General features: G+C 37.5%; 1 protein-coding gene across 2 annotated transcripts in view; it reads right to left on the bottom strand.

The window, feature by feature from the left end:
* RPS6KC1 (ribosomal protein S6 kinase C1) overlaps positions 1-16293 on the bottom strand; it is a 214433-nt gene that overhangs the window by 5853 nt on the left and 192287 nt on the right. For both annotated transcript variants that reach the window (XM_036756298.1, XM_036756299.1), the window contains 2 exons: positions 8419-8501; positions 6322-6417 (listed from right to left, as the gene is read on the bottom strand). In XM_036756298.1, coding sequence (XP_036612193.1) covers positions 6322-6417; positions 8419-8501 — 179 coding nt within the window. The remainder of the gene's footprint in view (positions 1-6321; positions 6418-8418; positions 8502-16293) is intronic.

Genomic DNA, 16293 nt, shown 5'->3' with positions numbered 1-16293 from the left:
CAAATATCACAATACAAATTAAGACTCACATTTGACTCTCACTAAATGAAGTCACTTTGGGGAGTGGGATGATTCTGCTATTTGTTGGTATAAACTGATACCGTCAAAGTAGAGTTATTTATACAGCACATCCAGCTTCTTCCAAGAGAGATCTTCTCAAGAGAGATCGTGTTAAGTTGCAAGTTCTAGGCGGAGCCAAGATGGTGGCTGGTAAGCAGGGACTGGAATGAGCTCCCTACCGAGCCCTTCCAAAAACCTATAAAAAATGGCTCTGAACCAATTCTAGAACGGCAGAACCCACAGAACAGCAGAGGGAAGCAGGGCTCCAGCCCAGGACAGCCTGGATGGTCTCTGGGGAAGGTCTATCCCACACGGAGCTGGGAGCTGGGAACGGAGTGGAGCAGAGCCCAGCCTGAGCGGCGTGGAACATCCAGACCAGAAGCCGGGCGGAGGGGGCCCTAGCACCCTGGATCAGTGAGCTGCGGCAGTTACCAGACCCCTCGACCCACAAACACCAAAGACTGCGGAGAAGGTTAGTGGGAAAAGCTGCGGGAGTAGAAGGAGTTCTCCGCTTCCAGCCCCGGGGGCAGTGAAGGTGGGGCAGCTACAGCTGTTGTTACTTCCGGCTCCAGGCCCACCTGGTGGGAGGAATTAAGTGGCGGATCAGAGCAGGGGTGCACAGCCTGCTGAAGATCTAAGCCCAGTTCAGGTTGGGGGTTGGGGAAGGAGCAGTGCTGGTGTGGCAGAGCTGGCACCTCCCTCCCAAACGTGGAACATAGAACTCTGTAGTCTACAAGCAGTCATACCCCACTGAAAAACTCAAAGGTCAAGTTAGTTGGCTGGGAATATGGCCAGGCAGCGAAAACGCACCGAGATTCAGTCTCAGACTTTGCATTCTTTCTTTGCTGACAAAGAAGACCAAAACATACAGCCTAAAGAAGTCAATAAAGTGCAAGAGCCTACACCAAAAGCCTCCAAGAAAAACATGAACTGGTCCCAGGCCATGGAAGAGCTCAAAAAGGATTTGGAAAAGCAAGTTAGAGAAGTAGAGGAAAAATTGGGAAGAGAAATGAGAAGGATGCGAGAAAACCATGAAAAACAAGTCAATGATTTGCTAAAGGAGACCCAAAAAATACTGAAAAATACACTGGAGAAAACAACACCTTAAAAAACAGACTAACTCAAATGGTAAAAGACCTCCAAAAAGCCAATGAGGAGAAGAATGCCTTGAAAGGCAGAATTAGCCAAATGGAAAAGGAGGTCCAAAAGACCACTGAAGAAAATACTACTTTAAAAATTAGATTGGAGCAAGTGGAAGCTAGTGACTTGATGAGAAATCAGGATATTATAAAGCAGACCCAAAGGAATGAAAAAATGGAAGACAATGTGAAATATCTCGTTGGAAAAACCACTGACCTGGAAAATAGATCCAGGAGAGATAATTTAAAAATTATTGGACTACCTGAAAGCCATGATCAAAAAAAGAGCCTAGATACCATCTTTCAGGAAATTATCAAGGCGAATTGCCCTGATATTCTAGAGCCACAGGGCAAAATAGAAATTGAAAGAATCCATCGATCGCCTCCTCAAATAGATCCCAAAAAGAAATCTCCTAGGAATATTGTCACCAAATTCCAGAGCTCCCAGATCAAGGAGAAAATACTTTAAGCAGCCAGAAAGAAACAATTTGAGTACTGTGGAAACCCAATCAGAATAACCCAAGATCTGGCAGCTTCTACATTAAGAGATCGAAGGGCTTGGAATGCGATATTCCGGAGGTCAATGGAGCTAGGATTAAAACCAAGAATCACCTACCCAGCAAAACTGAGTATCATGTTCCAAGGCAAAATATGGACTTTCAATAAAATAGAGGACTTTCAAGCTTTCTCAGTGAAAAGACCAGAACTGAATAGAAAATTTGACTTTCAAACACAAGAATCAAGAGAAGCATGAAAAGGTAATCAAGAAACAGAAATTGCAAGGGACTTACTAAAGTTGAACTGTTTTGTTTACATTCCTACATGGAAAGATGATGTGTATGATTCATGAGACCTCAGTATTAGGGTAGATGAAGGGAATATGCATATATATGTGTGTGTGTGTATACATATATATATATATATGTTTATGTATATATATATATAAGTGAATGTGTATGTATGTATATATCTATGTGTATATGTATGTGTGTGTGTATGTATATATACATATGTGTATATATATATATATATATATGTAAAAGAGAGAGAGTAGACACAGGGTGAGTTGAAGATGAAGAGAAGATATCTAAAAGAAATAAAATGAAATTAAGGGATGAGAGAGCAACATACTGAGAGAGGGAGATAGGGAAAGATAGAATGGGGTGGATTATCTCGCATAAAGGTGGCAAGAGGAAGCAGCTCTGTGGGAGGAGGGGAGAGGGCAGGTGAGGGGGGAATGAGTGAACCTTGCTCTCATCAGATTTGGCCTGAAGAGGGAATACCATACACACTCAGTTGGGTATCTTACCCCACAGGAAAGAAGAGGGAGGAGGATAAAAAAAAAATAAAAGGGGGGGGATGATGGAGGGGAGGGCAGATGGGGGTGGGGGTAATCAAAACAAACACTTTGGAAAGGGGACAGGGTCAAGGGAGAAAATTCAATAAAGCGGGATGGGTTGGGAAGGAGCAAAATGTAGTTAGCCTTTCACAACATGAGTATTGTGGAAGGGTTATACATAATGATACACGTGTGGTCTAGGTCGAATTGCTCGACTTCTTAAGGAGGGTGGGTGGGAAGGGAAGAGGGGAGAGAATTTGGAACTCAAAGTTTTAAAAACAGATGTTCAAAAAAAAGTTTTTGCATGCAACTAAAAAATAAGATACACAGGCAATGGGGCGTAGAAATTTATCTTGCCCTACAAGAAAGGAAGGGAAAAGGGGATGAGAGGGGAGGGGGGTGATAGAGGGGAGGGCTGACTGGGGAACAGGGCAACCAGAATATATGCCATCTTGGAGTGGGGGGGAGGGTAGAAATGGGGAGAAAATTTGTAATCCAAACTGTTGTGAAAATCAGTGTTGAAAACCAAATATGTTAAATAAATAAATTTAAATTAGAAAAAAAAAGTTGCAAGTTCTATATCTCAAGAATATTTTTCAGTTAGTGGCTGATGTGAGGCAGACTAAGCTGCCTTCTTTTGAAGTTTAGAGACAACAGCCAGTAAGGAATGAGGTATCCTTTACATACATCTTTTATCATCATCGCCATCACTAGCATTTGTATAGCATCTTACACATATCTTCTCATTTGAGCCTCATAAGAATCCTAGAAGGTGGGTGCCGTTATTATCCCCACTTTACAGATGAGGAAACTGAGGCAGAGAGAAGTGAAGTGACTTGCCCAGAAATCACACAGCTGAAAAGTTTTATGAGGCAGAATCTGAACCAAGGTCCTCCTAATGGCAAGTCCAATGTTGTATCCACTGGGTCACCTACTTGCCTCAAAAGTATAGCATAATTTAAATGAAATACAAACTTAAGCACACAATCCTAAATAATGGGATGAATATAAAAGGAGAATTCTGGGGTTTTTCTTAATTGGATGGAAAATGTGTTAACTATGCTCATATTAATGACATTTACTTTATTGACCAAACTTGATTGGTTATGGCACACCAGATATTCTCCAAGAAAACAAGCTCCAAGAAAATTATTGTTGCTGGAAGCTGGGTACCACAAGAATCAAATGGGTGCAATTTTCCTTAAAGCAGAATAATCATATCCCTATGAACTATTCTATGATGTTTTTTGTGAACTCTGCAGCCTATGAGAAAGCAGAAGAGGAAAATGACAAATTACCAATCATGCCAAGATACTCCTTTTCCTTTTACCAATAACGTTTCCTTGGGTAGGAAAATTAAAGAACTCTGGTTTACTAACTTAAAGATCTGATCTTCCAACCTTTTTGTTATGTGTATCTATATGTAGCAATATAATTACAAGCCCAATTACTGTTAAGGCAATCAGACTTTTCCCTGTTCTTCCCTTTTGGGATGCTAAGATTAACCTTTTGCTGTCTTTGTCTTGGAGTATTTCTTGGCTATTTCTCAGCACTAAGGCAATTAGGAGTCACTGACTTGTATATGGTGTGATACAGGGGATGGGGAACTTTCACACACCCAGACTGGGTAAGGTCAGAGCCCTCAGGGTTCTGAACAGGATATAATTGAGGGAAGCTTGGTGTTTGACTTTTCAGGGTACACTCACTTCAAGAATGTGGGTGACAGACTCTGGGCAAGCTGTTGAACCTACCCCCCGCCCCAGCTTTGCTAACCCAGACCCATTGGTTCTTCTCTGTGGTAACTATGTATTGTGATTTGATCAGACAAGGTCTGTGTGTTGATATTTGTAATTTCTGTTTGCATTTGCCTTGAAGTTCAGGGGGCTGATCTTTTCCTCCTGAACTAAGTGATTGATATATGACTGAGATTGTTAACCCCTTAAAGTTGCTTTCCTCAGAAAAGCAGATCAAAGAACCTGTGTTGGCAGCCCTCCATGTGCTGGTTGTTGTTGGTCTTACACAGCCACAGTAGCTGCTAGCAAGATTGTTGTTACAATCACCAATCCCTGCAGCACTCCACTGAAGCCTCCTTCCAAGCTGACATTAATCTATCAAAGATTATATTGTGGGTCCAGACATCCAACTAGCTCTGAATATGCCTCATGATACTATTGTCTAGAATATCTCTCTCATATCTTCCAAGATAGGAAGTAGCACAACAGATTCTGTCAAAGACTTCACTAAAAGATATCTTATTCTTTCACTATAGGGAATGTTTCAACTATTTTTTTAACTTACCACACAAGGAACTCGTGAAGAACTGTGGATAGTTTCATCTTAAATTTTCTAACCAGACTGTTTTTGTTTATTTCTCTCAAAGCTTGGGAGGGAATCCTCTTCCTTAAGCATTTCCTCCCAAAAAAAGTTTTTTTTTCTTTTTCAAGTGACCTCTCCTTTTCTATTTTTCATGTTAGCATAAGTCCCCAAGAATCGATAGAGTCTTCTGATTTGGTGGAACCACAGTACATGGGTTGTAGTGCAGAAAGTCCAACATAAAACACTACTAGCAACCCTCAATACTCCTCAGCAAGGACCACTAGTCAACTGAAGACAAGAGTATATATTGCAATTTAATTTTTTGCTCACTTCATGAAATCATTGAGAATTCCACAGTTACTAAGGTTCAGACAGTGATATCCAAATCTGCCTGTGAGGTACTGAACAGTAATGATCTACTTCATGCCATATGATACCAATTTCCAGGTGCAAACAGTGAGGGAGATCTAAAGGAGTTCTCTAACTAGGTGAAAGTCTCCATTTGTACTGAGAAGTTAGTATGGCACAGGGGAAATTATTCTGGACCAAATACCAAGAGGTGTAGGTTCAGCTCTTAGCTCTCCCAATCTCTGTAGGACCTGGGGCAAGTCACATGAGCTCTCTGAGCCTCAGTGGCTTCTTATGTAAAGGGGCTAGAAAAGAGGATCTCTAAGATCCCCTTCTAACTCTAATCCTACAGGTCATCTATGATCCCACAAATTGCCATTGTGCCCTAGAAAAGAATTAAAAGTCAAAAGCCAGTCACTGATAATACTTCTGCAAAATGTAATAGCTATAAGAAAGCAACCCCTGACATGCTGTGAACTAATAAACAATACCAAAAATATGTTCCCAAATGTTTATTAAATACCTCCAATGTACAAAAGACCATGCTAGATGCTGGGAATACAAAAATACAAAAGGGCTTAACCTCAAAGAACTTTTATTAACTTGAGGAATACTAGAATTAAAGACCTTTTAGGAAACATAACTCTAAGTTTTTGTATATATGCATAGGTATATGAAATATTTATTAACATAGTCACATATGTATGTATATATACACATGCATATAGTGTGTACACATACATGATGCATATGTGCATACACATGTGTACATATATGCATATATGCAATAAACATACACATCTGTCGTGCAGACATAAAAGAACATGCATGTGTATGCATATGCATGTATACACATATGAAAGGTGTCTCAAAATTGTACCAAAACTTTCACAACACTGTGTGCAGTGAGTGTTTGTGTGATGACAAGCAATTCTCAAGTTTTTACTGACTTTCTCCACTTTTACCAGCATCATGGTAACAGCAGGAACTTAAAGCAGAAGAGTACAAATGTGAGAGTTTGCATTTGAAGTTACTAATTTATTTTAGGTTCCAGGAGACTATGGTATTGTGCTAATTTGCATACTTGATATACGTGGTCATATAAGTCAATTAAATTACCTGTTGAATGAGTGAGCGAGCCTCTTCAGAGATACACTCTGGCAAGTTCAAAGCAGTGTGAGTATTTATCCCTGCAGGATGGCACTCAGCCAGAGTCTGAAACAACCAATCAGGGACATTTATCACACATCACATCATCGTCTACCATACCCTGGCACTCATGGACAGACAAGCACAGAAGGCATGGCAGGCACACTAAGTGAATGCACTATAATCTATATGGCATCACCTAAATAGTTCAGACATAGGAATATAGGTTAAGAGAATTTCTAACTTCGAAATTTGCTAAATGGAAAGGGAAGCACTCCTTTAGAATACGCAAACCCAGTGCTACTTTAACACATTCCTATTTAAAATTCTCCTAGAAATATTTTCTTGCCACTATATTAATTTATATTAGGTTTCCAAATCTCTCATGTTTTCTCTAACCATATCATCATGGATTAATAATAATAATAATGACATTAGCAATGATAATAGCTAACATTTATATAGCACTTACTATGTGCCAGGCATTGTGCCAAGAACTCTACGATTATTATCTAATTTGATCCTCGCAATGACCCTGGGAGGTACGTGCTATTATTATTCCCATTTTACAGATGAAGAAACTGAGGCAAATATAGGTTAAGTGACTTGCCCAGCGTCAAACAGCTAGGAAGTGTCTGAGGCTAGATTTGAACTCAGGTCTTCTTGGCTCCAAACCTGGTACACTATCCATGGCACCACCTTGTTGCCTATGTTCTGTCTTCTACACAAAAACTATATGGAACCTGCTTAAGAATGTATAATTTTTTATTTATAGCAGCTCTTTTTGTGGTGGCCAAAAACTGGAAGTTGAGGGGATGCCCCCCAATTGGGGAATGGCTGAACAAGTTGTGGTATATGAATGTAATGGAATACTATTGTGCTATAAGAAATGATGAGCAGGCAGGCTTCAGAAAAACCTGGAAAGACTTCCATGAACTGCCTCTGAGTGAAGTGAGTAAAAGCAGGAGAATACAGTACATTATGCAATGACTAATTTTGATAGACTTAGCTCCTGTCAGCAATGCAACAATCTAAGACGACCCCCAAAGACTCATGATGGAAATCGCTTCCACATCCACAGAAAGAACAATGAAGTCTGAATGAAGATGGAAGCGTATTATTTGCTCTTTTTTTGTTGTTGTTGCTTCTTCTTTCTCAAGGTTTCTCCCACTGGTTCTAATTCTTCTTTACAACATAACTAACATGAAAACATTTTTAATATGAACGGATATTTATAGCCTATATCAGATTAGAAATTTTAGAACTCAAAATCTTAAGGAAGTGAATGTTGAAAACTAAAAATAAATATATCATTGGGGGGAAAGAAAAATTTTTAAAATTTGATTTAATTGAATATCATAATCCTTTTTGCTTAGCAAGATGCACTAGTATTTGACAAAGGTAAGGTTGTTCATTTCCTCTGTCTTCTTTCCAGAAGGCATGTTTATATAGCATCTTTTAAAAATCTATTTATCTTAAGCATCATGCTTAAGTTATTGAGCTGAGAGAGTATAGACACCTACCTTAAACTAAAGGAGATGAAAAAATTTAAGAAAAATTAATCTTTACTTATAAAACATAAAAAATAAATCTTTACTTATAAATGTGATTATATAATAATTTCTTAAAGATGGGTATTTCCTGATTTTTAGGTCACAATATTTAAAATTCTAAAACACTATCATAATGTACTATATTAAGACTTACAAGTGAATTAGCAACTAAATAGTATAATTATATGCAATGGAAAATTCAGGGAATTTTGTTTTAATGTTTGTTAATAATTTTTAACACACATCACAGTATTTCATATCAGTTATTGTTATGACCAGGAGTTTACTATTACTGTATTACACATGATACAATTTTTTTTCAAATTTTGGATCTACAATACACTTGGGTGCCAAGAAAAATGTAATATTTCTCTATTTGCTCCTAATACAAAGTCTTTTTTAAGTGTACTCCAAATCTAAAAATTACTACCAAGGGCTAGAATTCTAGATCTTTTGAAATTAGGATTTTACCTGGGTAAAATATGTTAGATAGCCTGAGTCACTCATAGCTTACCTTGCCAGTGAGAAGTTCAAAGAGGACAGCACCCAAGCTCCACCAATCACAGGCTTCGGTTTCTTCCGTAATTGCTCCAACCTCTAAACACAAAAAAAGTTGGTATTAAAATTCCAAAGGTCAATTACACCTTCAAAATTAACATATATTTACAAGGTGACCTTCTAATGCTGAGAGAGCACATACTAAATACTACTAGGTTTTCAAAATTTCTGAAAGTTATTTATCCCTTTAGTCACCTACTGTGGCTGCATTATTTTTTGACGAGACATTTGTTCTTCAGTTGATGGAGGGACACCTTCAAGATGTTAGATTTAATGTAGTCACATAGACATATTAGACCAGAATTCTAGTTTATTTTCCAATTTGGGAAAACTATAGACAACTCTTAATCAGGGGCTATTATTCAGCAAGGTATTACTCATTAGCATTCTATCAGAGGCTAATGAAATCCAATGAGAAAATTCAAGGAACATTTGTTAAGCACCTACTGTGTATAGGCAGCTGTACTAGACACTGAGGTTAGATAAGACACAGGTTCTGTTCTCATGGAGCTTATAATATATTAGGGAACTGGGACACATACATAACTGATTACAGTAGAAAATAATACAGGAAAAGCACATGAGAAGGATGCAAGCAAAATGTTAAATGAAGTCTGAAGGATAAAAGGGTATTCGGTAAGGCTTTATAAAGAATGCTGAATTGGAGGTGGACTTCAAAAAGATGCGTAAGAATTCAACAGGTCAAGGAAAGTATGGAGAAGGGATATTCTAGGCATAGCAAATAACAGACGCAAGGAGATGGAGGAAGGAAAATAAAGGACATGTGTGACTGATAGGATACAGCCCGGTATAGTTGGAACATAAAGGGCTTACAAGGTAACAGTTTAAGGTAAGGATGGGAAGGTAAGGTAACGCCTAATTGTCGAAGCCTTTGAACGCCAGGCAAAAGCAGTGGGAAACCACAGAACAGTCTTGAACAGAAAAATTATAAAGAAGATAACTAGCAGGAGTAGGAAAGATAGTTTTAGAGTGAGAAGAGAGCAGAGACAGGAAGACCTGTTAGGATGCTACTGCCAATCAGTCAGAGCAGTAAAAAGGGCCTAGACTAGAGTGGCAAAAATGGGAATAAGAAGAAGGGATAAGAGAGATAACTATAGTGATAGAATGAAAAAGGACTTAGTAACTGGATTCAACAGACAGGAAGAATCAAAAACAAGTTTCAAAATTGAGGGAATGGGTAAAACGGTAGCGATATTGACAGGAACAGTGAAATGAGGAGAAAAGTTCTGAAGGAAAGATAATCTCAATTATTTATCACCATCATATGCACTACATATAGATTCATTATATGCATTATGTATAACAAGACTATTAGATGCATTACATATAAGATGATGATAAGGATGATGATGGACATAAAGAGTTTAAATTCCATCCATGCAGGTAGCAATGTCCTGTTGACAGCCTGAGATAACAGTTTGGAACTAGGAAGTCTAGTCAAGACCAAAGACTTAGACTCACTAGTCATCTGCATCAGAGCAATACCTGAAGCTTGGGGAGTAAATGAGACTCCAAGGAAGAAGGAGAAAAGAAAAACAGGACTCATGGCAGAATTTGGGTGAAAACATACTGTAAAGGTGCTGGAAAGAAGACTATGAGCCAATCAAAGACACAGAGAAGGAATTGTTAGAGAGGTAGGAAAACAACAAGGAGGGTGTGATATCTCTAGAGAAAACATGTGAGAATATCAACAAAGAGAGAATAGTGAGCAATGTCAAATACTATCAAGGTCTCCTTTGTGCTTAAACTTAGTTATGCTACATTAGGGACTTTCATAGACTCAATGAACTCACACACAATGATGGCTGCCTCTCCTTAATAATCAGACATTTCACGAAAATCCCTGGAAACTATGATCCAATCACCAGAGGCCTACGATTTTGTCAGAATCAAGAAAAGGGAGACTAGGATATTCTCTAATCCTACAGTACTTGAGATATCCCTCTTATTCTACATGACTTTTCAAAGATCACTGAAAGTTATGGAAGCTTATAATTTATGCTCATTTCCACAAATACTTCCACCAGTTATTTCCTACGGGACACCTGGACCTAATGACATGGACTTATCAAGGACAGCTAAATATTCTCTTAGCATCTTCCTACTTATTATAGGATCTTGATTCCCTATCAGCCACTTTTATTCATTTGTAGTCTAAAGTTCATTTTTGTTGGTAAAGAAAAGCAAAAGAGAAGAACTAAATAGCTCTCATTCCATTATCATCAACTCATTCTCCCCCAAAAAGTAATTTTTAATCCTACTCTTTTCTCCAATATAACAAAAAGAAAAAAATAAAGATTTTTATTGTTCTCAATTTTCGTCATCAGTCCCACCCATTCTTGGCTTTAGACTTTTGATACCATTCTTACAGGACCACACCACATATAAAAAATTCATCTTCTATAACTTGCCATTGCTTCAATCTTATCTGTTTTTAAACCTAAGTTGCTTAATTAATTCTCTATGCAGCCTTTAAAATCATTTTAAACAATACACCTAAGTTCCTCCTCAATGAAACCGTGTCTGTGTCTTTAGAATTTCATTCCTGAGAATTTCCTGTGCCTCCTTTGGCTGACTTCTCCAAGAAAACACTAGTCCATTGGATCTTCACATTTATCTGAATGCTTTTAAATCTTTTCTTCCCACATCAAGGATATACTAGACTATGCCCAGCTTTCCTCTCCTTCTCTAGCGCAAATCTAAGATGGAAAAGTCATTTGCCTTTGTGGTTCCCATTATTTCCACCCCAGCAACCAGTTCCTCCTTGTTGGTTAGAATGAAATCCAAAATAGCAGTTCCTCTCATTGCTTTCCTCCACTTTTTTAAAGGATGAAATCATCATTAAAGCAAGCCAAAAAACTATTAGCTGGCCTGCATTGGGCAGAGAGCTCTAATGGGTGTCTGGATAATGGAAGTACCCAATCATTACTCTATCGTGCCTTCAGTCCAGGTTTATGATTTATTTTCCACACTCCTCACCTAATTCCTCTTTCTGTCCAGGTGGTGTGTAGTATGCTCCAATAACAATGTCACTTCTGTTTCCCAAATATATTTCTGTCTGTTCTCTTCCTCTTACTCAATTCTGGACCCAGTTTACTATCCATCTGCCATGTCTCTCTGAGTTATATTATTGATAGACAAGCTCTTTAGTTTGTTCATCCAACTGCATATAATAGTCTGGACAAGAGATATTCTCCATAACAGTTGATTTTTCCAGTGTTTAGAGTTAGGCTGAATGAATTAATTGATCAAGAAGCATTTATTAAGTGTCAAGTGTTCTAAATGAGTGGGATAAAAAAAATGAAATAATCCTTGCCCCAAAAAAGCTTATATTCTATTGGAGGAGACATGTACATCTATAAGTATAAACAAAATAATACAAAATAATTTGTGAGGGAAGTCATTAGCAGCTTGGAGAATCAGAAAGGGCCTTGTATAGAAGATGATACTTGAACTGAACTATCCTGAGTAATTATAGATCTTGCTTAGGAGACTTTGAGATGTTCCAGGGCATCATGTAACTGTAATCCTTGTAAAGGCATCTGTAGGTGCCTTTATCTATAGGGAATCCTTATTCCGCTTGGATTCTCTGATAGACTTCATGACAGTGGCAAACAGCTTTGGCAAATGTACTTCTTTCTATTATGCTGAATAACATCACAAAAAAATTTTTTTAATGAAACTGCCTACATTTTAACAGAAGTCAAGTGGTTATCAATAAGGGAGCCATTTCGGAATCTACTGTCAGCATGTAATTCAACTACCAGTTAGAACAAAAGGTAAACAAGAAGAATGGGAAGATGGCATGTAGATAATTACCATACCTTCAACATGATCTAGTCAAATAAGTTTTTAGTGCTAGAAAATGGGGGAAGTGGGAAACAGATAAAGGAAAAGGCAGTGACACTCATTACTACCACTTCTTACAGAAGCTAAACTGATATAAGGTGTCACACCAAAGAGGACAAAAGAACCTTGACACTTTCTCGGACAGTAAACATATGATTTCTTTGCTATGAAACAGCCAAGTGCAAAACCAGTTTATAATACAAACTCATTTGCGAAATAGTATAGAGGACAGGAAAATAGCAGAGAAGAAAACTGGTTGTAAGAAGGCTTGATGTGAGACATAAGCCAGATTGTCTCAAAAACATTTATAATAAAATTTATAGAACAACACGTAGACTTTAAATAAAACAACTATGCCACCCATTTTCATCTATCACAGAGGAACCATAAATAGAGACTAACTCCATAAGCTTTGATACGGTCAAGAAAAAGTGCAAATAGTAACTAAGGAAAATGGAATTGGAAAAAGTAGTTAGATTGGACTAAGAACATGTAAAGAAGACTTTTATTGAAAAATAAATGCTTTTGAAAGCAATTAAGGATTTTCAGAATATTTGAAAGAGGGAAAGATATTAAATAGAGAAAATTACAGACATATTATCAAAAGGGCAATCAAGAAAACATCAATAACCACCAATCATATGCCAATTTTCTCAAGTAATATGCCTATCTTCAAAAACCCCTATGACAATGATAAACATGTACATTGAGGGTTTCCTTAAACAAACATGATAATGGAAAAGACAGGCTCTGCAAACAATTTTCTCCTGAAGACCACATCTTCAGTCATACAACTGATTAACAGGCATAAGGAATACAAGTTTCACTGTTGTTTAGTTTATTATTAAAATTATTTTATTCTATAGAATAAAAATTTAAAGGCTCTCCACCAATAGTTTTTCCCACACATATGTTAAGATCAAAAAGACAACTTGACATGGGTAGAGATAATTTTGTTCAGTGATCCCCTATCAATATTAAGGAAGGCATAAAACAAGAAGACGAATGCTTGCCAAAGGTGTTTTCCTTTGTCTCATGTAAGGTATGTCTTAAACAAAATCTGAATGAAAGGGAAATTCTCTATAGATGATGAAACCTTGCAGATCTTTTTGGGGGGGATTATATTGTGCTAACTGCATCAAGTCCCAGAATATTATAAGACTTCCTCAATGGAAGTCATGAGGTTAATTTAAACATAAACACAGAGATATCCAAATGGAGGAAGAATGTATAGTGCCCTGAATAGGACATGCAGTTCAATGAACATTTTGTTGAGTTAGATCAGTAAACCTATCTTGTACAGGCACTTCAGAAAGACAATGGGTAGAGCCCATTGTAGACAAAAAGGGCTGGATTGAATTTGGAAAGACATACAACACTGTCAATAAACCAGAGCTATCCCCCAACATGAATCCATCTTCTTAAAAACAATATTCTTCCAATGATGATAGATGGATAGCTATGGATCATGAAATGACAGTCTCCAAAAAATCAAAACTATTGGCGACCAAAAAAGAGAAACATGTCTTATGGGCATAAGGCTAAAACATATTACTAACAATGATTACAACACAAGAAGAGGAGTAAAAGCTATGATTGAAAAGGAGCTAGATCCATCATGTAGTAATTAGTTAGAGATTACAGATGAACAGTTCATGTTTTGCATTGGTAATCATTCCAGAACACTGAAAAGAGGCTTTCTGGAGGGTTTCTGGGAAGACTGGCAAGAAACACACAGCACAAGAAAGTGTAGAGGAGTTGACACCTCCATTACTTTAGGGAAAATACACATTAATAAGAGAGATCATAGATCTATTTAAGTACTATTGAAACCACTGGCTAAAATAAAGGCTTCAGGATTATCTATAAGATTAAAATTAACCATGACACTCCTATTCCTTGTCAACAAAGATAATTGGTAACTATCTGCTTATAACACTTCTCTTAAGTGTTTGAAAGACTATAAGATTATTTTGTTTGGCCGATTTTTGCCTATACATTATTTTGTAGCTATAAGATGAGCCTAACTCATCATTCTTCCCTCCTTCCTACTCTCCAAATCCCAAACCTCATGCTTTTTCTATATTGGTCATTGGCCTTAGTCACCTAGACTTAAAAGTAAAGTCATTTTTACACCAATATCCAATCAGTCAGTAACATGTTTCCTAGATAATGACTCTCTCATTATGCCCTTCCCTTACATTTCCATTACCACAATATTATTTCAGGCCTTCAACCTAGAAGTGACTTGCATTCTAGATGTTCATTTGTTGGGAACTTGAGTTGCATCTTTCCATAGAAACAAAATGATTAATGGTAGTTAAGATCCTAATCTATAACACAACCATCTGTCTAATCTATAACATCACTTAACTATAAAACTAATAGTATTAGCCTACAGTCAGAGTCCTGAGACAGGTCATTTGGTACAGGAAGGAAAATTAATAAGAACTTCTTCTCCCCTTTCTGGGCTCAGGGTAATTCTTAGACAAAATACTGAAATAGGTAAAGTTGGCTTTTAGTATCCTCTCACCTCACGTTCTGCAACCCTTTCTGCCTGCTTCCCTGTGTCTCCCACTACAATATGCCTCTCAGGCTTGTCTTACTCCTAAGTAATAGATATTCCAAAATTACTCCCCTCACTTCCTTTTTCTTTAATCAAATTCCCCTTACTTCAGTACAGATGATTTCAGCATGGTATTATAAGAAAAGAAATTTGAGAACAAGTACAAAATGGTGAAGTATGGCTAGATAGCAATTTGGCTAAGAAAAAAAGTTTTAGTGGCCTATAACTTTAATATGGGGGAGGGGTTAGGAGAAGGCAAAGGATAAGAAAGGAGAAAAAGGATTAGGGAGGAGGAGGAGAAAGAAGAAAAAAGAAGGAAGGAAGAGGAAGAGAGGAAGAGGAGGCAATCTAAGTCTATATTAAGAGAAACAATATCCAAAAGTGAGGAGATGCAGTACCTTTGTACTCTACCTTGGAATATCTGGAACACTGTGATGTTCCGAGCACCACATTTTAGGAAGTACACTGAAAAGTTGGAAAGTGTTCAAAGGAAGGCAACCATGATTGGGATGGGTCTAGAAGTTATGTCATATGAAGGTTATGTGAAAGAACTGAGAGTATTTAAACTGGATAAAAAGACTTAGAAAGGACAAATGCCCTTCAGGTATCTGAAAGACTGTCATGTGAAAGAGATGTTTCTGGTCCAACAGGGAGAACTAGGATCAATGAAGGTAAGCTATAAAAAGGTCAATTTAAACCTGTTATTAGAAAGGAAAAATGCCTCCCATACAGTTAAAGCTATCCACAAGAGGAATAGACCACCTGGAGAGGTAGTTTCGTTTCGTTTCACTGGTATTCTTGAAGAAAAGGACAGATGACCACCAGTCAGGCATAGTGTAGAAAAGATTCTTGTTAAAGGTCAGTTTGGACTAAATGGCCTCTGAGGTTCCTTCCAAGAGATTCTACGATGGAATAAATTCACACAAAGACAGCTTCATGATCCATCTAAAAATTCCTGTGTTTTTACAGAGATTTTGACAACCTCCTAATCCTTCACCTATATAATTGGGGTAGGAAGAATTGCAAGTGACCTGAAGGACAATGAAAAGTTATATGGTGGATACAAGAAGGTTATAGCATATTACCAATGTTGTCATAGCCAAAGACCTCATTGTCAAGGACAAGCATTAATAGAAAGTCCAAGTGTTGAACTAGTGAAACACTAAAGGAATTACACAGAGGGATCCAGCATATTGGATCAATCCTTTATGGAGGGATTTACATGAAGGTCTGGGCAAGACACACACTGGAGGCAAAGACATGAATGATTTGCAATCTGTACTAGCAGAAGGCATACCCACATTTATAAGATCACAGATCTAGCTCAGAAGTAAGTTGCACTGTCTACCACTAAACAATGCAATTTTTCTAATCAAAGTATTTTGTAAATCTTAA

The sequence above is a fragment of the Trichosurus vulpecula genome, chromosome 4 (genome assembly GCF_011100635.1).
Source record: "Trichosurus vulpecula isolate mTriVul1 chromosome 4, mTriVul1.pri, whole genome shotgun sequence".
NCBI lineage: Eukaryota > Metazoa > Chordata > Mammalia > Diprotodontia > Phalangeridae > Trichosurus > Trichosurus vulpecula.
The sequence above is the reverse complement of the archived record's forward strand: the minus strand, read 5'-3'. Positions and strand labels throughout refer to the sequence as shown.